The 23,440-nt window shown below is 36.6% G+C and overlaps 1 protein-coding gene across 2 annotated transcripts; it reads left to right on the top strand.

Moving 5' to 3' along the window:
* The first annotated feature begins 6,057 nt into the window (after positions 1–6,057).
* On the top strand, positions 6,058–10,616 carry LOC110850099 (ABC transporter G family member 23). Of its 2 annotated transcripts, XM_035852380.1 has the most exons (14): positions 6,058–6,444; positions 6,524–6,553; positions 7,365–7,482; positions 7,543–7,697; positions 7,885–7,992; positions 8,055–8,148; positions 8,205–8,512; positions 8,621–8,840; positions 8,899–9,076; positions 9,165–9,280; positions 9,386–9,456; positions 9,517–9,779; positions 9,839–9,925; positions 10,189–10,616. In XM_035852380.1, exons 1-14 carry the CDS (start codon positions 6,350–6,352, stop codon positions 10,401–10,403), a joined length of 2,058 nt encoding a protein of 685 aa, XP_035708273.1. In that variant the 5' UTR covers positions 6,058–6,349; the 3' UTR covers positions 10,404–10,616. The 2 variants fall into 2 exon arrangements, with proteins under 2 accessions (XP_035708273.1, XP_021953274.2); XM_022097582.2 differs by lacking the exons at positions 6,058–6,444; positions 6,524–6,553 and having other exon boundaries at positions 7,548–7,697.
* Positions 10,617–23,440: the final 12,824 nt, after the last annotated feature.

Genomic DNA, 23,440 nt, shown 5'->3' with positions numbered 1-23,440 from the left:
TTAATGATTTATCTATGTACTTACTATATGACGCATGGCAATTAATCAGACTGAGACCATAAACATCATTATTTATCCAATGAACTTTACTCCTACTTTCACTCGTCAGGTAAGATATGTCGAGTATTCGTTGTATGTGTAAATATGGAGATACTTAATTGTTTCTTAAATACATTCATACATACATACGTATTTTATATCACATGAAATAATATTACGAATGTATGTATGTTCTGACTATATACGTACATACATATATTGGTACATGAGGCTTGCAGATACTGGGTTAATAACTAATAAAATGTATATTTAGCATACAGACACCGGAAGTTTAATCAAGTGATCAATAAAGATAATTGAAAACTCCACCCATTATATTTTTATTGATGGCACCATTAAGTGGCTGCCGTATGAATATTTTCAATTATTAAATGAACCCAACGACCAATCCTTCTTGATTAATCGTTCGGATATGGAGCTAACATTTCCTAAGAAAATCGTCTCATCGAAAATTTTCCCGATTTTCCAATGGGGAAAATTACCCCACCCACCCACATTGCCAGGATTAAGCAAACAACTCGTCAAATTTTTCAAATTCTCCCGCTACTTTGCTCGGTGTCCTTTAGCATTTGAAAGCGTGTCACATAAATCACAGATTAATTATAAGTTCAAAGTGTTCAGCGCATCATTTCTTTTCTCCTCAATTTTTGCTTTACTACTGAATATTTCATTGATCACTGCTCTAAAGAAATATGACAGTTTATTTCGGGATGCTGCATCTCCAGGGGGATATTTGTGAGTGCATTTATTACCAAAGTGGTAATAAGTTCGTATCCTTAGTATTCCTCATACTGTGTAATAAGTCACGAAGGTTTTGTAAGCGTCGTAAGATTTTGTCGTTCAAAAACCACGTCGCTAAGGTTCCGATATTTACGAAGCTTGACCCCTTGTTTTTTTCGCAAATTATTTTACGATACTAAGGACATGAACAAATAAAAACCGACCTCACTATTTGCATACTTCGTCTATAACCTACTTATATAATTTCAGTTGGCCACCATCTAACCGATACAGTGACAATCTCAAACGACATGTCGGAGGATTTATCTACGGTCTCATTTGCAGTGTGACTACAATGTACACAATAATCGTTACAATCGACTACGTCATAATTTTCTTCAAAGCCCCCAAGTTAGCCGAGTGGCTAAACAATTGGAATGCTATTGAAGATGAAATGCAAAAAATGGGTGTTCCCCGTGATAAAATCAAAATCGATTCATTTCTACACTGCTTTATCCCGACGTTTGAATTTGCTCCTGCCCTCGTTTTTGGTAGCTTGGAAACAATATGGCGGTTCGATTCCGGATATCCGATTCATTGTTTGTTCAGCATCATTTATGGGTATCTCCCGTACATCTGTTATGCCATTGAAGATTCGAAGGCACTGCTGATGCTGAAATGTCTACAGGTTGGGTTCCGGCAGGTGAGAATTATCATTATTTACACGGTAAACGCTGTTTGGTTAATTTAAAAAAAATTCAAATTTTAAGTTTTCAAACTTTAAGAAATTTTAACATTTAACAAAAGTATAAAATTTTGTTCAAAATTTGTCAAATCACCCTCAGTATTTAGGTGTTTATTTGTATGCATTTACTTATCAGGTGCGAAGTCATCTCGAAGCAAATTTGACAGCCCATCACCAATTTTCAATTGAAAAAATTCACCATCTTTTGATCAAGCTTCGTCTGCAAACGAAGCATTGTGGCGATTATTTGGCGACGCAGCAGCTCTTATCGATTTTGATGAGTATGTACACAACCGGGGTGTCGTTCTATGTATTTGTTACCGTCATATCTAATGAGTCACAAGGGGAAGGTGCCGAGACGACAATTCTGTTAGCGTTTGCCTCTATTTGGCCACTGTTTGGGATGAGTCGCCTCTACGTGAAAGTTTCCATGGCGGTGACGATAACACAAGAGGTGTAATTTTCGGAAACTTACATACATATACATATCTAACATTAAGTTATCCTGCGTTTTTGATGCTGTATTAACAGGAGAAAAAGATTGCAGGCATTATTAAACTAGAGAAACTAAAATCAGTCGGTTCGGGAGATTACTTTACTGAGGTACATATTGAAATAGTCAATTCTTGAGAATAAAATGACTTGCAATATGTAAATATATCTATGTATACATATTTTAAATTTTTATTTACTTGAATTCAGTTACAAGAAGTCTACAACCTGTTGACCCTTGAGCCTACGGAGGTTTCCTTCAACGACTATGTAAAATTAAACAACCCCATGTTTTTGGGGGTAAGTAGTATTTAACACGATATATTTATGGATTACCGGTAAGCTGCTCGCGCTCATGTGCACACGCTCATCTGCTCACGCTCATCCGCACACCCTCGATTGCACACCTACACATTTTGCACACGAATGATTCTGCACACCCTCAACGGCACACCCTCAACTGCACACGTACACATTCTGCTCACCAATCATTCTGCACCTAATTATTCTTTGTTAAAATTTATAAGGGTTATAACGATGGTCACAAATATTTTCGTCCCAATTGACGAAACACGCATTTTACACGGAATTTCCTTCAGTTTGTTGAATAAGTCGTGTATTGTGGTTATTTTGGTACATGTGTCGATCCTTTCATTCATGCATGTGTCTTATATAGGTAAATTAAGGCATTCATTTAATCCAATATATTTTCGGAATTTAGAAGTATTCGTACCAACTTACATAAGTAAATTGTAATAAAATTTTAACCATAGATAAATTAAGTGCTCAATGAGTAATGGGTTGATATTTCAGTTCAAATATGAGAAGAGTGAGTAGCAGCAGATGAAAATGTACCTCCCATATTAAGCATGGGCGAAAGTGACCGCTCCGCATGTGATTAAAGTGGTCATAGGGTGACCAAATTTTATTTTAATACGAAAATTTTGTCACACCACTGGAATTAAAACAATACGTCGAATTTATATAATTTATAAATTTATATCACTTACCTATTTATAACTTGTAATTGGCTTGTCAATGGCAATATTACACTGAACCACCGTCATTAAATATTAGCAGCAATAATTTTACTAAATTTTTTGTAAAATTATTCTGGCAAATTTAGTCCTAGGAAAAATATATCCTAGGACTAGCATAGTCGAAACCCCTCATACATAAATATTAACTAAGAATAATTAGGTGTGCAGAATGATTGGTGAGCAGAATGTGTGCGTGTGCAGTTGAGGGTGTGCCGATGAGGGTGTGCAGAATCATCCGTGTGCAAAATGTGTAGGTGTGCAATCGAGGGTGTGCGGATGAGCGCGAGCTAATGAGCGTGTGCAGATGAGCGCGAGCACAATGTAGGACACCATATTTATGCATGTGCTTACATATGTATGTATATGTATTCTGTAAATCCAATTAATGTGTGTATGAACCACAGATATATAGTAGCACAGATATATACTTGTATATCTGTGGTATGAACATACTCGTACATATGTAGAACCTATGTACATATGTAAAACCCTATAAATTAACCGACCGGGTTTTGATCAGGCCCATCTGCAAAATGCTGAAAATCTTAATTCTAAGTTTTTCACTTGGGGGAAGTCAAGAATATACCTATATGTGGCGAGATCAAGCTACTATTTTGAAACAATAGGGTGAAAATCAAAGGTCATAATTTTTTGCATATGACCTAATAAATATGGTAAACAATAATTTTTTTGTTTTGGTGGTGCTATTTTTATAATTTTGGACCAACTCAGATGTGTGGAACACTTCTACATATGCAATTTGCTATACACCCACAGTAATATTATGAATAGTGGAGTTTTGAAATACTTCCCCACAAGTAATGTTATAACTTTCCAAAATTTTGCTTTTCATAAAGTCACTTCTAGGGTGTAAAAGAAATTGCACAGAGGTGTTGAAAACGTCAAAATGTTACGGATTTGTTAACTTCAAAACTAATTGTACGAGTGGCTGAAGTTAGTAGTGGAATTTTGGTGGTTAAAGGTAAAAATTGTGAGATCAGAACCTGGTCGGTTAATTTTGGTTTCCTACTGTATCTAAACCCTAAAAGCATACATACATATATAGATATTAAGTCCAAATAAATGATTGCAGGTATTTCAACAAATCTTTACCCTCATCATTATCCTCATGCAATTTCCTAAGTAATGCACAGGTCAACACGCAGGTAAATTATTTCAGATTAGCTGTATGACAATCCGAATTCGGAGGAACAATAAGTGAATTGTAGGTACAGAAAATTCTTAGAAGCTATATGGTACGTAATGCCACAAAACGCCTAAGCTAATGGACTACTCCTTACAATGGGGGCAGTGACACGTGCATTTCCAGATGGTATTAAATAAATCAGCTTTAGTAAATCGTGCACAAATTGATAAGTCAGTAATATTTTCACCAACTGATCAAAATAAATGTATAAAACTATACTCATGTACAGTGGGTTGCCAAAAGCATTGGTGGTGCATTTTGCGCTCGGTACCGTGTTCGATATTTTGTCCAAGGGATAACCATTTCGCCGTGATTTAAAGTGAAGTATCTTTGAGTTGAAAAGCCATTAAACAAATGCATACATAAACTGAACAAAAGTGGACGGAATCAGTTCATCATGTAAGAAAAAATAACTACATATTCAATGTTGGTATGATAATGGCAAGCCGGCGATAAACTTAAGATTGCATAAAGTTTCACGTTGTACAATTGCATACATACATACTTGTATGTGCATATTTTCGCTTTCATATGTACATACTAGATATGTACCTTCATCTCTGCACCCTTCGTCACCAAGGTACATAAAGAAATTAGTAGTCATTGCTAGGGTTGCCGCGGGTAGCGAAAATGCTACCCGTTACCCGACCCGCTACCCGCAGCACAACTACCCGTACCCGCACGGGTACCCGTGCGGGTACCCGTTACCCGCTACCCGTTATGAGAATTAGGTTAAAAACTAGCCACGCTTGAGAATAAGTTGGATTTGATCAATTATTTGTTCATTTGAGTTGATATGTACTTTGAGATAGTGCTATGCAAGTAACGCATGCCTTTTGGCTTACAATTGGATCGTTTTTCAAGTTATGTCGGTATTTCTTAGCGATTTATGCATATCAAAAAATTAAACCAACAAATAGGAATTACATTGCACTAATTTGTCCATTGAATGAACAGTTTAAAGGAAACTATTGCAGAGTTCAAAGTCCACCATGGTTTTTGTCCATTGCAGGAAAACGATACAGAATATTTCCTTAAAAATTAAACTTTACAGCCAATGTTATTCTTCGAAGAGGCCATTTAAAGGAAAGATAAGTATCACGTGATTCCTAATTTTTGGCTTGAGTTTTTGATAAAAATATACTCGCTGTGCAATTTTGGTTTAGCTTGAAAAAGGTTCAATTTTTTGTTGGATTTTTTCAAATTTTGATTTAACTGAAGTTTTCATTCAAAAAAATTGTCTACAAATACATTTTTTGCTTTCAATCGGATTCAAGTTTTTCATCCTCAAAGAACAAATTAAAACCTCGGCAGTCTTACATAAACAAATACACACAAATACAGGTCAAATTATTACTGATATCTTAGAGCAGGCAAACTATGCTTGAGAAACAATATGTAATTATTCCGCATTTTCTGAACGTGAAAAGTATTTTAGGCCGGCATAGGCTTCTGTGGTTTCCTTAAAGATACGCTGGTTATAAACGCTTGTTGCTGGCAAATGACAAATTTTGAAATGGAAAAATAATAAATTGACGCTTTTGTGCGTAAATGGACTAACTTGCTGCTAACTTTCTTTGTGAACTGATTTACGTTGAAAATTAAATAAAAAACTAAACTACCCGTTACCCGTGCGGGTAGTCCTCGCTACCCGCAGATAACGGGTACCCGCAAGAATCGTGCGGGTATGCGGGTAACGGGTACCCGACCCGTTACCCGCGGCAACCCTAGTCATTGCTCCTCTGCAGATTGGCGAGGTTCTGCCCGTGCATTTAATACAACCTAACGACATTTCGAACTAATCACGAGTTATGAAACGGTCTTGAACTTTGTGAAAAGCAGTTTGGAATATATGTATCTACATATTTGACCTACTTTTCTGGTTAATTGTACGTATAAAGTCTACCTGAACAAAGGATTTCTTGTTAGCGTTGCACTCACCACCAGTTTTTGGTCAAGATCGCGCTCTCCAAGTAAACACTCGTGAAACACATCGGTTTGCGTCAATCGGGGAAAAATAAATAAATAATCGTGCATTGTGTCAATTAGAGAGTTGAATTTGTTATCTTGTTGCTTATCATAAATATGTCGGCTGTTCATGTACGGAACGGGTTTAAAAAATATGGAGGCGGAAATTTCGTACTTAACAACTTAAACGTTAACGTCGATCGGGGGGAAATGTGAGAAAAATCAAGCAATTAATAGATAGTATTAGTTTCATCGGGTTAATTGAATCCTCTAATTTTGAAATGACTTTAGCTATGCACTACTCGGAGCGAGCGGTTGTGGGTAAGTGTCAATTAGCATTTATTGTATTTTTTGCAAACTGCTAGACAGGATTTCTTAACCGATACACTTTTGTATTCATGTATGCTTAGAGATTGAAAATGACTTAAATAATGCACTTATGTATGATTACATTATTTCACCTGAATAGTATTTGAGACAAGGATAGACAGTAATAGACATATTTATAAACTACCTACATATTTATACATACCCAAGTATATGTGTAATGCGTATGTACGTAGAGACAACCATCGATGGTCAAACTTATTTAATTTTAGTACCTATATCAAAAATTTTGATTTAAAACAACAACTCATGATTCACAAAAGATATGCACGTGCTTCATTCATAGCTGGCACTAAATTGGTCCATGATCCATCGATGCATTTGAGTCGAAGATCATAGTCCATTATGGGCCAATTTTTTTTTGGTCCATAGCCCAGTTGACCATGGTCCATTGCGAGCTATGATTTCATTAGGTTTGTGAAAATGTTCATGACTAGAAAATTTTCATTGAATTTCTGTATGCGAGCTAGGTAATGTGTGACTTAGCAAATTGGAATTACCAAGGGAATTTCTACGAACTTAGGAAATGAATTTCTTGCAATTATACAAATAAGAAGTAAACACCCAAGTGTATGATGATCAGCCAGATTTGACAAAATTACTACCCGAATCCATGGGAGCATATTACGAAACTGCTCCTTTAATGACATGCTGATAAATTAGCTCACATGTGTATTTAATCAATTAAAAATGTAAATTTAATAACTACTCTGCGCAACATTAAATTGTAACTTTGTACGTGTAGGAAGACCACCTTGCTCTCTTGCATAGTCGGGCTTCGTGAACTGGACATGGGAGAAATCACACTTTTTGGTCAATCTCGTCCCCACAATCTTGCTCAAATGCTGGGATACATGCCACAGGTTTCGTCATCGGATAAACTTTATGAGCTTATTATTTACTTAATTAAATAATTCTCACAGGACAGTGCGCTTCTGAACTTGCTAACAATCGTGGAATCGCTGCAGTATTTTGCAATGATTTATGGCATGGATGAATCTGAGATTAAGAAACGGATCGATTTTCTCACCGGTTTCCTTGATCTGCGCAAAATAAATAATGTAGTGCGTACTTTGAGGTGAGAATAATTCTCTAAACTGCTAACTTTTATTACTACCAGTGTTAGTGTTGTTTGTTTTGTGAACTCCTGTCATCTAATAATAATAATATTAGCATAATTTCTTTAAGAAATTTTCTTAACTTATAGTATAGATAAATATGCAAATGAATATATAAATATGTATGTATGTACCAAAATGCCGAAGCGGTGGACAAAAAAAGCGAGTTTCACTGGCCATTGCGATGATTCATAATCCACGAATTCTTGTCCTCGATGAGCCCTGCGTAGGGCTGGATACTTTGTTGAGACAAAGGTATGTAAAGATTAGCATATTATGACAGATAAGCACCACCTCCAATATCCATAATCTTGCAGGATTTGGGGATATTTATCTGACCTCTCAAAAAATTATGGGGTCACCATAATTGTCTCGACACATTATCTAGAGGAAACTAAACATTGCGACACGGTAACAAATGCTTATGAAAATGAAAACCTGACATAATTTTTCACTGTGAAATACAGGTCGGGTTGATGCGTGGAGGTCGACTACTGGAAGAGGATAACCCTAGCTCATTACTACGTAAATGCAAAGTTGAAACCATGCAAGAAGCGGTTTTGCACTTGTGCAGACAAGACGAGGTTAATTTATTTGCTGAAAAATTTGAATCTCAAAATGTCACCAAATTGGTCTCAAGTGCAAGATTGAGTATTAAAGCGTCGAGGAAAAACAATATCCACGCCATGTGCCCGCCACGTGCTAAATCAAACCACGCTAAAATTATTCAAGCCCTTAACCTCAAATGGTTGACTCGGCGCAGGAGAGATTGGAGGTTAATGCATTTATTTAATGTATTTCTTGATTTAATGTATCTACATAAAGTATTCAACTAAATGGAAAACATTTTTATGAAAATTAACGGATTGCTTAAACATGTTAGGTTATTATTTGGAGAGCTGATTTGTCCAATTTTGCTTTCGCTGATCTTCAAAAATATCGTCGGACCCGAACCACACGGAGTAAAATTTGGGATAATCCACAATGATCCCAGTTTCAATATAAATGATCCAACTTGTAATTACAATAATGCGACAAAGTGTTTCGAAAATGTGGGACTTTGCGACTTTCTGCAGAACTTTGAAACTGATAAATTTACCTGGGTAAAAAACATGCTATCTTCACCAGTAATGAGTTTTAATTAATATGCAAAATTTACAGATTCATGTAAACGCATACCACGATGGCATCCGTTTAGTAGAAAAGGGAGATCTTCTTGGGATAGTGGAGTTCCCCGCCAATTTTAGCCTGCACATGAGAAATAGAATGTTACAGCGCAATTTTGCAGATAATAAGACAATAGATGGGTCCACGTTACCAGTTCAAATGGATGAGTCAAGTAAACCTCGTTGATTTAATGACTAAAATTACTACTTAATTATACAAATATAAATGAATTTACATGCTCATGTACATATGTTTATCAGATAAAATATTATCTGGTTGGGCAAGGAAAATTATAATGGACAAATACCTCATGTTCATCGAAAACATTGCTGCGGCTTGTTCTTTCAATGTGAGCATTTCCAAACCAGGGCTGCAGGTTAGTAATACCAAACAGGCGATAATAATTACTTTTTTTAAAGTAGATGTACATTTGTACTTATATAAATATTTATTTTGCTAAAATTCATATAACTCAATTCAGTTTAGAGCGATTTATGGGAGCATCGAACTATTTGATGTCATCTCTTCTTTCAAACCTGGTGTAATAATGTTGTAAGTAAATTTTGTGGGAAAATTCAAATTAAATTTGTTGACGTCTTACTTTGGTTACAGACACGTGTTTTTGTTCCCAATGGGAGTTGCCGTAATTTGGATGGAAGACCGAGTCATCGGCTTCGAGGGGAGAGAATATATTGCCGGAGTACACCTCTCGCACCGAATTATTTCGGCTATTTTCAGTCAAAGTTGCATAATTTTGATACAAATTGGGATATTCCTGGGGGTAATGTACAATTTTTATGACGTGGAGATCAAAGGCTCGTGGGTACTGGCAGTGGGTTTGATTTACTCTTGTGGCATAACCGGGTTGATATTGGGTAAATATTGTAAAGTTTGGAAATTGAAGAGTGATTTGTCTAGATAAGCTTGTTTTCAGGGGTTATGATTGCCGCATTGTGTAACAGGATGCTTGACCTTATCTTCATACTAATCATGCTTGCTCCAGGACAATTATTTTGGACAGGTACTCGTAAATTTTTCCATATTCGTACACTGTGCGGTACCACCCATTGTTAGGGCCTGTAGACGAAGAGTTTTTGAAGTTGGTAACGATTTTTTAACCGCAAAAAAATAATTGTCTGCGGACTCAACTTCTTACATATATTCCCCGGGACAATGAAGTGACCGCTCGTAAAAAATCGTTACCAAGACGTCGTTTAGTGTCCCCGCCTGGTGATAATGTAACTATTTACAACGAACGTATTTATTGCTGTCATTGAAACACAGGAGCAATATGGCCTCCCGAAATGGCACCATGGATTGTTCGTCAAGTGTTCGCCTTCGTACCGATAACCCAAATGATAAAGGCGCTGAGATCAATTTGTACGAGAGGATGGGGGATTACGAATCCGGTCGTGGCAATGGGTTTCCTCCCCGCAGTTGGCTGGATAACGGTTTCCTTGATTGTTTTAGTGCTAGCAGAGCGACGGAGATATAAGTAGACGAAAATGTACATACACATTGGTGTCTATGTATTTAGGAGTGAATTACGAATATGTGTCAAGATATTAAATTAAATTAATCTGAAAAAATTCCTCACCCGTCACTTAGGTCTTAAATAATCGGTTAAATATAATTACCGTGATGGGATATTTTGAATTCATCTTAAAAATATATATATTTTAAACAAATACAGTACGAACCAAAACCGTGGAGATGCGCATTCTATGTACTTTCTTTATTCTTCACTTTACAACGTTAATTCTAACAACGCCTTCACCGTGTAATCGATTATCGCCTGGTTGTATAAACAAACAAATTCTTTGTTTATATTCATCCGCGTTTCTCTCCCTAATCCGACATATATTTCGATAGGTTTCATGGCCTTTAATCGTTCCCGATGAATTTTTCCCGCCACCGCGCCCACTCTTTGCTCAGCATCACGCATCCAAAACCTGATCAATACAGCACTTAATTCTGTACATTCAGCTGCAAATCTTAACACTGTATTTAACACGGTTGTGAGTAGAACGACTATAAATGGAAATATTGGGTATAAGCTTATCGGCAAATGAGTCCTCATCCGTACGGTGACGACGTTGCAGATAGTAATTGCAAGTCCACACCCAACGAGCATGCCCAGTGCAATGACGGCAAGGTAAGGACCGAGTCTGGCGAATCCGATGACAATCGTGTTATACATGATTATGTAAATCCTGGAAGAAACGAATGGTAAACATTTAATTCAGTTCAATCGACTAATTTTATAAAGGGGGTATTCACAAGTTGTGAATCACAATGAGTTCGCATGTTTGCATCGCGACATGATTTTATTTTTAAAAAATGCGAACTAAATACTACTATTGGAAATAGACAAGTTGGCAAATCGAATTTCAGGCCAAAGCGTTTTGCCAACTTGCAAACATTAAATGTTTGCTGAGGTTGTTAACTATGCGAACTTGAAATGAGTACCCCCAATAATGGCTATATTATTGAAGACAGGAGATTAATACACACGAGACCCTGACGAAGACAACATTTGCTGTAGAAAGCTTGGTCAATTGAAAATAAAACTATAAAGTTTTGAAAGTCTGGTCCTCATAACCGTTTGAAAATTATTTTAATATTGATATTGTTAATTAATCGTTTTTAATTAATCCACGGAGTTATTAAATTTTTGGCAATCGCGGTGTGGTAGACGAATAATTAAAATTTAACAGAATACAAATTGTATTCTGATAAATTATATTCTGAAAATATTCTGATAAATTGTAAAATCATCTAATGTAAAATAATGCTCGGTCATGTCATCATGAATAATTAAGTACTAAATTAGTAACTATAGTAACACATTGACTTACCTGACATTCCGGATCCAAACTACCCCTTCATTTCCAATGGCGTCATAATCCTTCCCCAACATTCGAATATTATGCTGTAAAAACCATGCGGGAAAGATAAATATGCACGCCACCGCGAGCAATATCTTACTCGCAGAGATCACCGCGGCCGTCAACATGATCAAGGAAAAGGTCTTAAATCCTAAAAACCTGACGAGTTGATACCTTCTCCAATCCGGCCGGAAATATCTCTCCACCACAAAAGTGAGTGGATCTAGACCATTGACCACTGCAAAAATTGCAATCGCTGGCGCCAAGTAGAGCGCAAATAGTGGAACATATCCTAAAACTTTTGCAAATAAGGCTTCTTTCGGGGTAAACTTATCTCGGTAGTCTTTTGCCCTGTGGTGCACTAGATTTCTACGGGTGACTAAAACCTGCTCCATGTCAAACAGCGAATTTACAGTGTGCACAATTTCTCTGTTAAATAGGAGAGCAAAAAATGAGATCGAGATGGCGCCACCACATGCGAGCAGAGCCACGGCGACGGATAATACTTGAATTGGGGTAGCAAATCTATCCCCGTCAGGATAGTGGCCAAGTTGCAAATATTTTCGCACGATGTAGATAAATTGGGCGAATTTTGGGATTAAGACACACAACCCCATGGTAAAAATGCAGCCGATTCCCCATCCTAGCAGTTCTTTAAAATTACGGATGGCAACGATGCGGTGGGTCTGTCGGCTCCAAATTATGGGAAGTTTTGGGAATTTCTCGAAAGTTTTGTAATATGAGTCTACAATTTGATAAATGACTTGGGCCATTTTGTGCAGGGAATGGTTTTCATGGGAATAACGGCGAGTATGGGCAAGTAATCTTTCTCACTTGAATTTCCATACTGTGACGTTTCTTCGAAGAAAACAGTTTGATAAGTTAATGCTAATAAATTGGGAAATTGGTCCTACTTAGGATTAGTTGTTCTAAGAATTTAAATTTAGGGTGAACTTTTCCCCAGTAATTCCAAATATGCATGCACATACCAATAGATACAAATGTTCGAATTTTGTGAGACAATTCATTCGCTTTCTCTAATAAACGTGTATGTATTCGATAACTTTTATAAGAAAATTTATAAGACTGCGATATATTCTTCTAGATCGGATTTAAATACTTATGTGATTCAGTCTGTGACGCAGGGGTTAAATATTTTAGTACGTATTTATGTAGATTATTTACTGTAATAGACACAAATGCACGGATTCGTTTACGGTTTTGTAGCGTAGCTAGGTTTTTAAGAAAGCTTATTGAAGAGCTATGAAATTATCATAAGAACAATAATATGGGTTTTGTAACCCAGATGCATAGACGTAAATAAATACATATAAATAATACACAAATTAAGGATTTAGACTCTGCCTTTTAGATGTTCACATTAAATTAAATTATTATGGGGGATTTTGTTTTTGTAGAGTTGGATTAAGGAAGAATATGTAAGCATTATTTTCAGATCTACATAAATACCTACATACTTGACAAAACATTTCCATTAATTGTTGTACATATGTACACTGTTAGAAATCTAGAATAGTCTCGCATGTATTGATTTCGGCATACATACGTACATAAAATTTGCTACCGCTTGGTATTCCGGACACCGGTCCGTAAAAATTTGCCACACAACTGGTAAAGTTTAATCCCGAGCTATTACTACACGACATTACTTATTGGTACCACTTTGGCAGGGTCACCTACATTATACATAAGCTGGAAATGTTAGTCTGTAACGCGAGCAAGCAAGCTAGGCGTTATTAAAATTGCTAAAAATACGTGTTTCGTGAAAAACTGTATGGTAGGAAGCTGACTTTTTTGATATTTGTCTTCAGAAATTTTCGAATTTTCCTTATACCGATCAATGGCAGAAAGCAGATTGTAATGATTTTCGTAAAAAAAACTCAAAAATAGAGACCTGGTTGAAATAAATATTAGTCTCTTCTATGAAATCATGGAAATTTAATTATTTTCTACAAGATATACCAATAAATTCAATATCGTACTTGAGGGACTTTTTTAAAAATCATGGTCTCCGTGAGGTTAAACAAACATAGTGATCAGCTACTGATAGAACATTCTTTCAAATCTGGCTTTACTGTGTTCCATTCTCCTCCAATGTATGGAATTGTGGAACAAACTCCATGCAAAACGTCCATGCAAAATTTTTGGCATGGCTCAGCTAATATAAACATGAAACGAATGTACCTCACTGAGCTTTTTGCAGTTAAGTAATTCTGGTGTTAAAAGCTTACAAGACAGTATTGCATTTAACATGCGATAAGAAATATGTTGTATGTACAAGAAATCATTAAAAATGGGTTTGTACATATTTTAACATGATTTTTTATGAAATAATTTCTGACTTTTTTCACGATGCGAAAATATTTCCACTAAAATAGAGATTCTTCAAGTAATTGTTCTACCGAGATGAAATTTTTCGCTATATTTTTTTCATAATTTAAAAATATCTCTACAAAAATTTAAATAGGCAATATTATAGATTTAATTTTAGATTGTTTTCCCGTAAATAATTCTACCTGAAAATGAATATCGACAGTTTGTATACATATTTTGCATGATTTTTCTACGAAATAATTTGATTATTTTCATGATGCAAAAAGATTGCCACTCAAATTGAGATTTTTCATGTAATTTTTCTACCGAAATGAAATTTTTCGCCCTAAAGTTTTTTAACATCGCACTTGGTGATTGCCTGTGCCTTTTAGCCTGCCGATATATCCCACCTTATGACAAACAATCTCTCTCACAGAATATCTGTGATACTTCAAATAATTTAAGGTTTGGATGAGAGCCAAGACCCTCAAATACAATTTTAAAACATCAACATATTCTATAATTTCTTAATCTTAAATACATTATAAATGTACTGTATACACGCCGATCAATCGTCAAAAATCGAGAAAAAAATGCTTGAAGAATGCAAAAAGCCATCAAAAAGGCATGCAAAAAGCCAAAGGGGGTTTGAAAAGGATAAAAAGGCTGCCTTATTGCACACAGTGACGCAAATCATTACGTAAACTTTGGAAACAATTGCCTTACGTGGCCATCGGCACGTAGCCCGTTCGAAGCGCTGCCATTGTTCCAAAATAATGGGAATGCTATTTACACATGTTTGACGTATGCAAAATTTTTGCACACGGCTTGTTGGAATTACGTGGCGCGCGATTAAAATTTTTGCACACGGCCGTACACAGGGTTTCACACGAGATTTGATGTCAAAATCACTATGGTTGATATTTTATGATTTTATTTGGATAGTTTGGATATGGTGTCACCCCCCCCCAGTCGGCGTCTGCGGGTGTGCGTGTGCTAAAGGGAAATGTGTTTACAGTGTTTAAATCTCAGGTTGCAACCCATTCATTTTCATTAAGGTGGAATTGTGTGCAGGTGTTTGTTTGTAAATTTTCCTTCTTTCAGGTATTCAAATGCTCAGCCTGTCGGAATCGGTAAGTTCAATATTTGCAAAGAGTCGAAGTACTAATTAAATTCCCAAGGTGTAATAATTTTTTGAAATTCTTCAATTTGACGACCCCACGTCATGTATTCAGGCTATTTTATTTCACAAATGAAATGTATTTCACAAATGAGTCTCACATTTGACTAAGTTTGTATGAGCTCCAGTCATACCGCTTAAATTTATTAAAATTACCCGAACTTTAGCACATTTTGAGCAAAAACTCCCAACGAGCCACCAAAATATTAAGTGTTACTGACATTTATGGTCATGAAATTATGCAATTTTTAAACTACTCTAAAGCGACATGGTCACAGCACGTATTTAATTTATCGGTGGAACTTGTTTAAATCAAGGTGGCATTGTACGCATGTTTTGAATTTGAATCTTGGATTCAAAATCAAAACCTGCACGCAATGAAACGATAATAAATAAAATTTGTTTTTTTACAGAGGAGTCGGTGGGTGCGGTCGATAGTGTCGGGATGCCCCAGCCCGTGGAGGGTAACGAGATGCGCCCACGCTTCCGACGCTGTGGCAGGGACTGCGGTTAAGCACATAATTATCCCGGCTGATTTTCCCGATTACGTCCACGACCAAAATAATATTTCCATATTTTTAATAAAACTAATCAGAGAATAATTGATTTGCCTTGGCCAACTAAAAAATAAGAATAAATTGTAGCAAATGAATATGTTGAAGTATTTAGCTCTAGTCTCACTGGACCCCAAACAGGGCGGGATAACTTAATTTCATTGCATTTCATCGATGCTTCAACTTCAACTCCAAATCCAAAATATTCAATTATCCAAAATAAAATATCAGCTACATATTTTGCCATCAAATCACGTACGAAACCCTGTGCAAAAAGTTTAATCGCTCGCAACGTACGACGTTCCAACATTGTTTTCGAACAATGGAAACGCTTGAAGCAGGCTACGTTACGATGCCCATGTATATAATGCAATTGTTCCCAAGATTTACGTCACTTCAAATAAATTTGGCCAAATTCGCCAGTTTTCGCGATACGGCATAACGTGCGAATTTTTTGCAAATTTTGAGTCAAACTCGTCCAAATTTGGTTTAATATGACTGGAAATAATTTTAAACGTTATTTTGGACTAGAATTTATATATACGTAGCAGTACTTAATATTTATTTTTCAATATGTACATAGATATAACAATGCATTTATTTACTTACAATTTATCATACAGTTTCGTTTTTATTTCAATACAAGCATGTAACATCTATAACAAGACATTATAATTACTTTAATTTGTTATCAATATATGACGAGTGGAGATATACAGATCCAGATATACAGATATTTCTAAAACCTGGACAAAAACACTTATTTAATAAATATGGACATGATTCATGCCTAAAACATATACCGAATTATAAACCAATTATAATTTCCAATCCAAATGACCCAATCGCAATAATGCACGCGAGATAAAACAATGCATAGATTTCTCTCAGATTTCCGCTCATTTTCAACTTTTCCCAGCGTTTCTTCAAGCGCTCCGATTTCTTAATAAACTCCGATACTTCCTTCTCCTTGGTTACTCGATACCACGTCTGCGCCAAGCCTGACGACATCATCCCCGATATTCGTGCGAGTACTGTGGCGTCTCCCCAATTTGACACGGCCCAACTTTTCGCCATCTTTTCGAGTGGTTGAACACTCCTGCTAACAGCATAGCCTGGATTAATCGCTTCCAAATTGGCATGCAAAAACTTAACATGATCAGACCACGAGGCCAGTGCAATTTTTTTGCTACAATTTGCAACAAGTCCAATAAGCGAATTCCGCCCGGATACTATTTCGCTGTAATTTTCGGGTACTTTCGTAATATTTCGAATTTGGTTCAACAATGAAGACGAATCCGTCTCATTTCCCTCAGTCGCGTTGGGAAATACTGCTAACAACGAGAATGCGAAATTAATAGCGTCAATTTTATCCGAGTCGGACATACTATTGACGAAAGTTAGATATAACGACGTATCGATTGGAATGGTATAAATTATGAATTTATGTGCAATCAGTTCTTCAAATCGGGAATATCTCGATACGGTTCGTGGAACAGTTTGACGTTTCACGTACTCTCCTTTGTACGAATTTGAAATGACGAGACAGCCGAGGATCCAACAGCTGCAAATTATTTGGGCAAAAAGAGCTCCACGATAACCTGCATTCTTTTTTGGATACTCAGCCACCTGGTAAAGTCGAGATTTCTGCGCGCCGAATTCAAAACATGAACTGAGTTGCGCCCAACTGTTACTTTGTTCGAGGAAGACTGCATAACTGACGTACAACATATTTTCAAAAAGAATATTTGTACCCCACCCCAAAATAAAATATCCGATCGATAAAGACACAGCGACGAGAATTCCATTGACCAGGATAAGTAGCCATGTGGCCCCATCTAATGGCGTGATCAGGCTGGAAATTCCGCCAGAATTCCTATCTTTCTGATGACACGTGGTAAATTCAAGCCCCTCAATTTTATAAGGGAGCAAGTTCACTGAAAACACGTCCAAGATGACCGTTGGGATATTTGACACTTCCCCTGTAATTCCGGGGAACAGACTGGAAATGAAAAATTTCTCATGCTTAACATCCTCTGATGAGTTCTGAATTTGGGGCATTGTTTTACAATCATCTCCTAAGCCAGACACTGTTGCGTTTGGGAACGCTACCTTGAATAGGATCATGTCCAACGGCATGTCACTCTGGTGTTGGCGAAAATATAGATATTTGAAATTTGGGGATTTTATTGCTGCACTGATTTGCGAGTATTTTCCTCCAACGTCATCGGCATCAATGGCGCGATGATGAAGTTTCCAATGGACATTCAGTACTGATCTAGTCTTAGAAGAAATGTAGGAGTTCCACTCCACCAGGGAGTGAAAATTTGGTGAAAAGCGGACGTATTGAAGATGACATTGGACACACAGTTCACAAATAAAGTAAAATTGTGCGATTATGTCCTTGCCTATTAAACGAGCTTCGCGCTTCGGGAAGTGCTAGAATACATAGCAGACTTGGGTTAAGAAGAGACATTTTCTTCACATTGATATGAAATGCCGCCCAAGCCGTCCATTTAATTGAGTCGAATACGCCCGTAACTAAAATTCGGTAGTATGTATTTTCCCAAGTTTTAAACAAAAATTTGGAATATTCGTCGTTCCCTTCGTGGTACAGATCTCTTTCGGGGGCGAGACGCAAGAGATCCGTTGTCTTGAGGGAATTTTTCAGCTGCCCAGATTGGATGGGAGGATACAAGTGAAACTCGACGGCACACAGGATTCGCGGTATCGGTTTAAGTGCTACGGTCCTTCCATCAATATATGCGTACAACATTTCATCGCCAGAGGAGTTGGTGTCGGTGCGCAAGTATGCGTTAACTTTAAGCTTAAATCTAATTATCGGGATGGAGGATGAAACTGTCCAATTTGTCTTTGCGTAGTCTAACAGCACGATAAGACAGGATTGAAATACTTGCAGCAAGTTAGCAAATTCTGGTGAAGCGACGGTTAGATTTTGGGAGTTTTGTAGGGTCACCAATATGGTTATAAAAATCCATGAAATGTCCTTCAATTTAAACATTTTGGTGTATATATATATAGATGTGCAACTTTTATGTTTCCGAAAAAATGTTGTACCATACGGGGACAATTTTGAATATTTGAGGAGACGTATATATATTATGGAAGTGGAAGTAATTTAGAAATAATTTGAATAGCTTCATGAACGTTTTGAAGGTGTATCGGATACACCTTCAAAATGGATAAGTACGTTAAATAACAGGGTGAAAGAAATACTTGACATTCAATTCAGAGTAACAATAATTCGATTCAGCATCGAGATCCACCACTAATTTTAGAATTCGAAATCAAGTATTTTAGCATGTTACTATACTCTGTGTGTGATGATTAAGATACATTTTTTGGAGGGGCAATTACCCTGGGGGCCGTTATGGACTTATAACATGGTGAATATTGGGGAGCCGATTTCTCTGGAATGGGTGAATGGAATTGCAAGTTCTTTTTTTTGTTGGATTCTATATTTAAATAGCTCGGACCCATTTTTGTATTTTCCCGAAATTCGTATTTTGAAATTTCGAAAACCAACATCAAAATTTTGATTTTTCTGTTTTCATCAGATTAAGTTTCTTTAGCACTAAATATGAATGCAGTCTTGTATAATGGCAATAAATACAGTTAGCAGGACTATATTCTTAAATTTTATGAAATTTTGAACTGAGCTATAATTGCCGTATGCGCATTTTTGCGACAATAATTCAGTCGACTGAATCAATAGAGGCCAAAAACATGGGTATTTTGCTAACTACTTTCATTGTATATATGTATTATATGAGGAGGATTCCTGCCTATAGGCGCAGCAGTCCAGCCGCTCATGTCACCATTTGGACCTATTGCAGACACCTCAATGCACTCGAATGCGATTATTGTGTTAGAGCCTCTCTCGATTTGATTTAAACCTTTATTCACGTGTTAATAGTTATCAGTTGCAAAACTGGATTCGATTCGCCAGCTACAAAGCTGGCGACTCTGCCAGACCTCAGAAAGCCCAGAACTTTTTTGAGAGGATAGGATACTCCCTTACTTCCTTAAGGTAGAACAAATGAAGATTTTAAATCTCAGGGCGCTGTAGGCTTTACAATCTGTAAGTATGAGCCACTGACTCGTTCTCCTCCCCGCTGGTGGGAGATTAAACTAGGCTTACCTTATTCAGATGCCCATTCAAACTGCAGTGTCCTGTGATGACAAAAGTATACTGGTATCCCGTGGGCCCAAGCGATTTCCCACACTAGTACGGTATTGGCAACGTCAACTTTGAGATCTTACAATTAAGGAAGTTAGACCAATAGACCAGGTGATCTATTCTGAGCCCATTGCTTGATACCATATTATTGCTGAGATTCTTAAATGTGATGAAATTTTGAAATAAATCCGAACTGACCGACTTCCCTCTAGTGACATGGCTCGAGTAATACTGGTCATGAGTTCCTTCTCAATGTCTTTGAGCTCGTGTATTGCCTTCGAATGTTTTTTGTCTATTGATTCAGTCGATGGAATTATTGTCGCAAATTGTCATATTGTCGTATTACTGCAAGTGGAATTTCTTGGATTTTGCAATTTCAAGTTTGCCGTATTGTATTAAAATCCCGAATCAACAGCCCTTTACGAACCCCATCACCATTTTACGGGGTAACAAATTATCCAAAGAGCAAAGCGAGATGATTTAGACGAACTATAATATAATTTATAGAAATATAATTCAAAAAATGCGTATACGGCAATTATAGCTCAGTTCAAAATTTCATAAAATTTAAGAATATAGTCCTGCTAACTGTATTTATTGCCATTATACAAGACTGCATTCATATTTAGTGCTAAAGAAACTTAATCTGATGAAAACAGAAAAATCAAAATTTTGATGTTGGTTTTCGAAATTTCAAAATACGAATTTCGGGAAAATACAAAAATGGGTCCGAGCTATTTAAATATAGAATCCAACAAAAAAAAGAACTTGCAATTCCATTCACCCATTCCAGAGAAATCGGCTCCCCAATATTCACCATGTTATAAGTCCATAACGGCCCCCAGGGTAATTGCCCCTCCAAAAAATTTATCTTAATCATCGCACACAGAGTATAGTAACATGCTAAAATACTTGATTTCGAATTCTAAAATTAGTGGTGGATCTCGATGCTGAATCGAATTATTGTTACTCTTCAATCTATGTGCATATACCCATAAATATCCAGTGTGTATAAAAAGAGCGACTTGCTCATTGATTTTTTAAGTCTGTCACTCTCCCAAATTGTTTGCTAACGATAAGTAATTTGATTCGTTTCTTTCACTCGTATTACTTCAGCGTCCTTACTGAAATGAGCTCGGTGTCCAAAATGACCTTCATATTTAAAGTTACTTTCAATTTTAATGCCAAAAATAATCCAATTTATTCGAATTATATTTTGTCTAAATGTAGAAGATGGTGCACTTACTAATGCAAATATGTACAATGCACATATATGCATAATGTATGTACATATTATGCAGATATGTAAACAATCTGTATGTATTCAGTATTTTTATTCCGAACGTCAGATTAAAAGTTTGTCGTCAACAGCTCGGAAAGAGCAGGGGCATGAAGTCATGAACCAAATTGAAAATTTAATTCCACCGCAAAAGTTTGGCGTCTCACCAACCAAATCGTACTTCCCAGATTCGGAATTTTCAAAACATTCTTAAAACCGTCTTGGAAAATCGGATAATTCGAAAATCGGAAGCTAGACAATTTCAGGACAGGAGTTCAGATATTCTTGGAGTCCACGTTCATGTCTTGTCCATGTTTCGATGTTCCAATTGTTCGTATTAATTCCGCTTCCCGCTAAAATCGTCTTGAGGGCACATATTTACATAGACACTCGTGTGCTCCATACTATAAAAGGCTTGGTTAAAAAATATCTGCAATTAAAATTAAGTATACACTCCACGACAAAAGGTTAAAGGCACCCTGCGTGATGATCATATCTCTTGACCCCTTGAACCACGGTCAACGAATTGTATTTTATTTAGTAGCTAACTAATTTAAACAATTAAATAATAATTAAAATCTACCAATTTAATTCGTACAAGCGGAAAATGAGACAAATTTTAAAAATCGGAAAATTCATGCGCGTCAAAAGGTTAAAGGCACTTCATAAAAAGCACTCAAATCATTTTTTTAAAAAATATTTTAGTAATGCTCCGTTCCACCATGATTCCAGATGACTTCAAACGTCTATTTGGAAAAGATTTAAACCGCATAGTTACCTCAGATTGAGCTAATTTTCGCCATAACTTGACAATAGCTTTCTTTTGGTCATTTATGGTCTTAAACTGCTTACCAATTCTATGCTAATGTTCCCCGGAGATTATCTATGATGCATTGGTCAGGTGACTTTGCAGGGTTATCAAAAATCCTTATCTTTGTCGCAGAAAACAAATCTTTCCTTTTTGGTGACAGACATGTGTTTTCGTTTCCAATGGCAGTCGCCGTATTTTGGACGGAAGACCGAATCATTGGCTTCGAGGGGAGAGAATTTATTGCCGGAGTGCACCTGTGGCATCGAATTATTTCCATTATTTTGAGTCAAAGTTTCATAATTTTGATACAGATTGGGATGTTCCTCGGAGTAATGTACAATTTTTATGGCATCAATGGTTCGTGGGTACTTGCAGTGAGTTTGCTTTACTCTTGTGGCATAACCGGGTTGATGTTGGGTAAATAACGTAAAGTTTGGTTTAATTGAAGAGTGATTTGTCAAGATATGCTTGTTTTCAGGTGTTGTGATTGCCGCATTATGTGACAAGATACTGGACGTTATTTTCATAATAATTCTGGTTTCTCAGGGGCAAATATTTTGGACAGGTATTCATGAATTTCTCCACATCTTGGTACCGGACAGTGCACGAATTAAATTCGTGCACTGCACGGTACCAAAATAGGTAGACACAGAGCCTGGTAACAATTTTTTAACCGCAAAACAATATGTAATTGTCTGCGGAATCTACTAATATTCCCCTCGACAATCAAATGACAATTGGTAAAAAAACTGTAACCAAGGAGTCATCTAATGTCCGTGCTTGGTGACAATGTCACCACAACACACATAAATATGTACTTATTGTGATCCTTTTAAACACAGGAGCAATATGGCCTACCGAAATGGCGCCATGGGTTGTCCGTAAATTGTTTGCCTTCGTACCGATTACCAAAATGATCAAGGCGCTGAGATCAATTTGTACGAGAGGATGGGGGACTACGAATCCGGTCGTGGCCACGGGATTTCTGCCCGTTCTTGGCTGGATAACGGTTTCCTTGGTTGTTTTAGTGCTAGCAGAGCGGCGGAAATATAAGTAGACGAGCATGTATTTATAGTTCGAGAATAAATTTACCTAGATAAATACCGAAACCGATACCCTCACTTAATTGAGTCTTTTTTAAATCCGGTCAAAATAGGATAAATAACCCTGAATATGCTTAAAGTAAAATGTAATCTATGTAATCTAGACATGTAAAATCTTTTACATGTCTTGATAATGAATAGTAGATAGCATTCGAAATATTGACAAAATAAAGCACATTCTTTTTC

This window comes from Folsomia candida, unplaced genomic scaffold (assembly GCF_002217175.1).
Source record: "Folsomia candida strain VU population unplaced genomic scaffold, ASM221717v1 Fcan01_Sc005, whole genome shotgun sequence".
Taxonomy (NCBI): domain Eukaryota; kingdom Metazoa; phylum Arthropoda; class Collembola; order Entomobryomorpha; family Isotomidae; genus Folsomia; species Folsomia candida.
Note: the sequence above shows the minus strand (reverse complement) of the source record. Positions and strands in the feature narration are given on the sequence as shown.

What these genes read in the sequence shown, in the direction of transcription:
- LOC110850099 (XM_035852380.1), top strand. Translation starts at nt 6,350, where the DNA reads ATGTCGGCTGTTCATGTACGGAACGGGTTTAAAAAATATGGAGGCGGA. An exon ending in GATACTTTGTTGAGACAAAG is followed by an intron (nt 7,993 to 8,054) that starts GTATGTAAAGAT and finishes ATAATCTTGCAG; the next exon opens with GATTTGGGGATATTTATCTG. An exon ending in AAACCTGGTGTAATAATGTT is followed by an intron (nt 9,457 to 9,516) that starts GTAAGTAAATTT and finishes CTTTGGTTACAG; the next exon opens with ACACGTGTTTTTGTTCCCAA.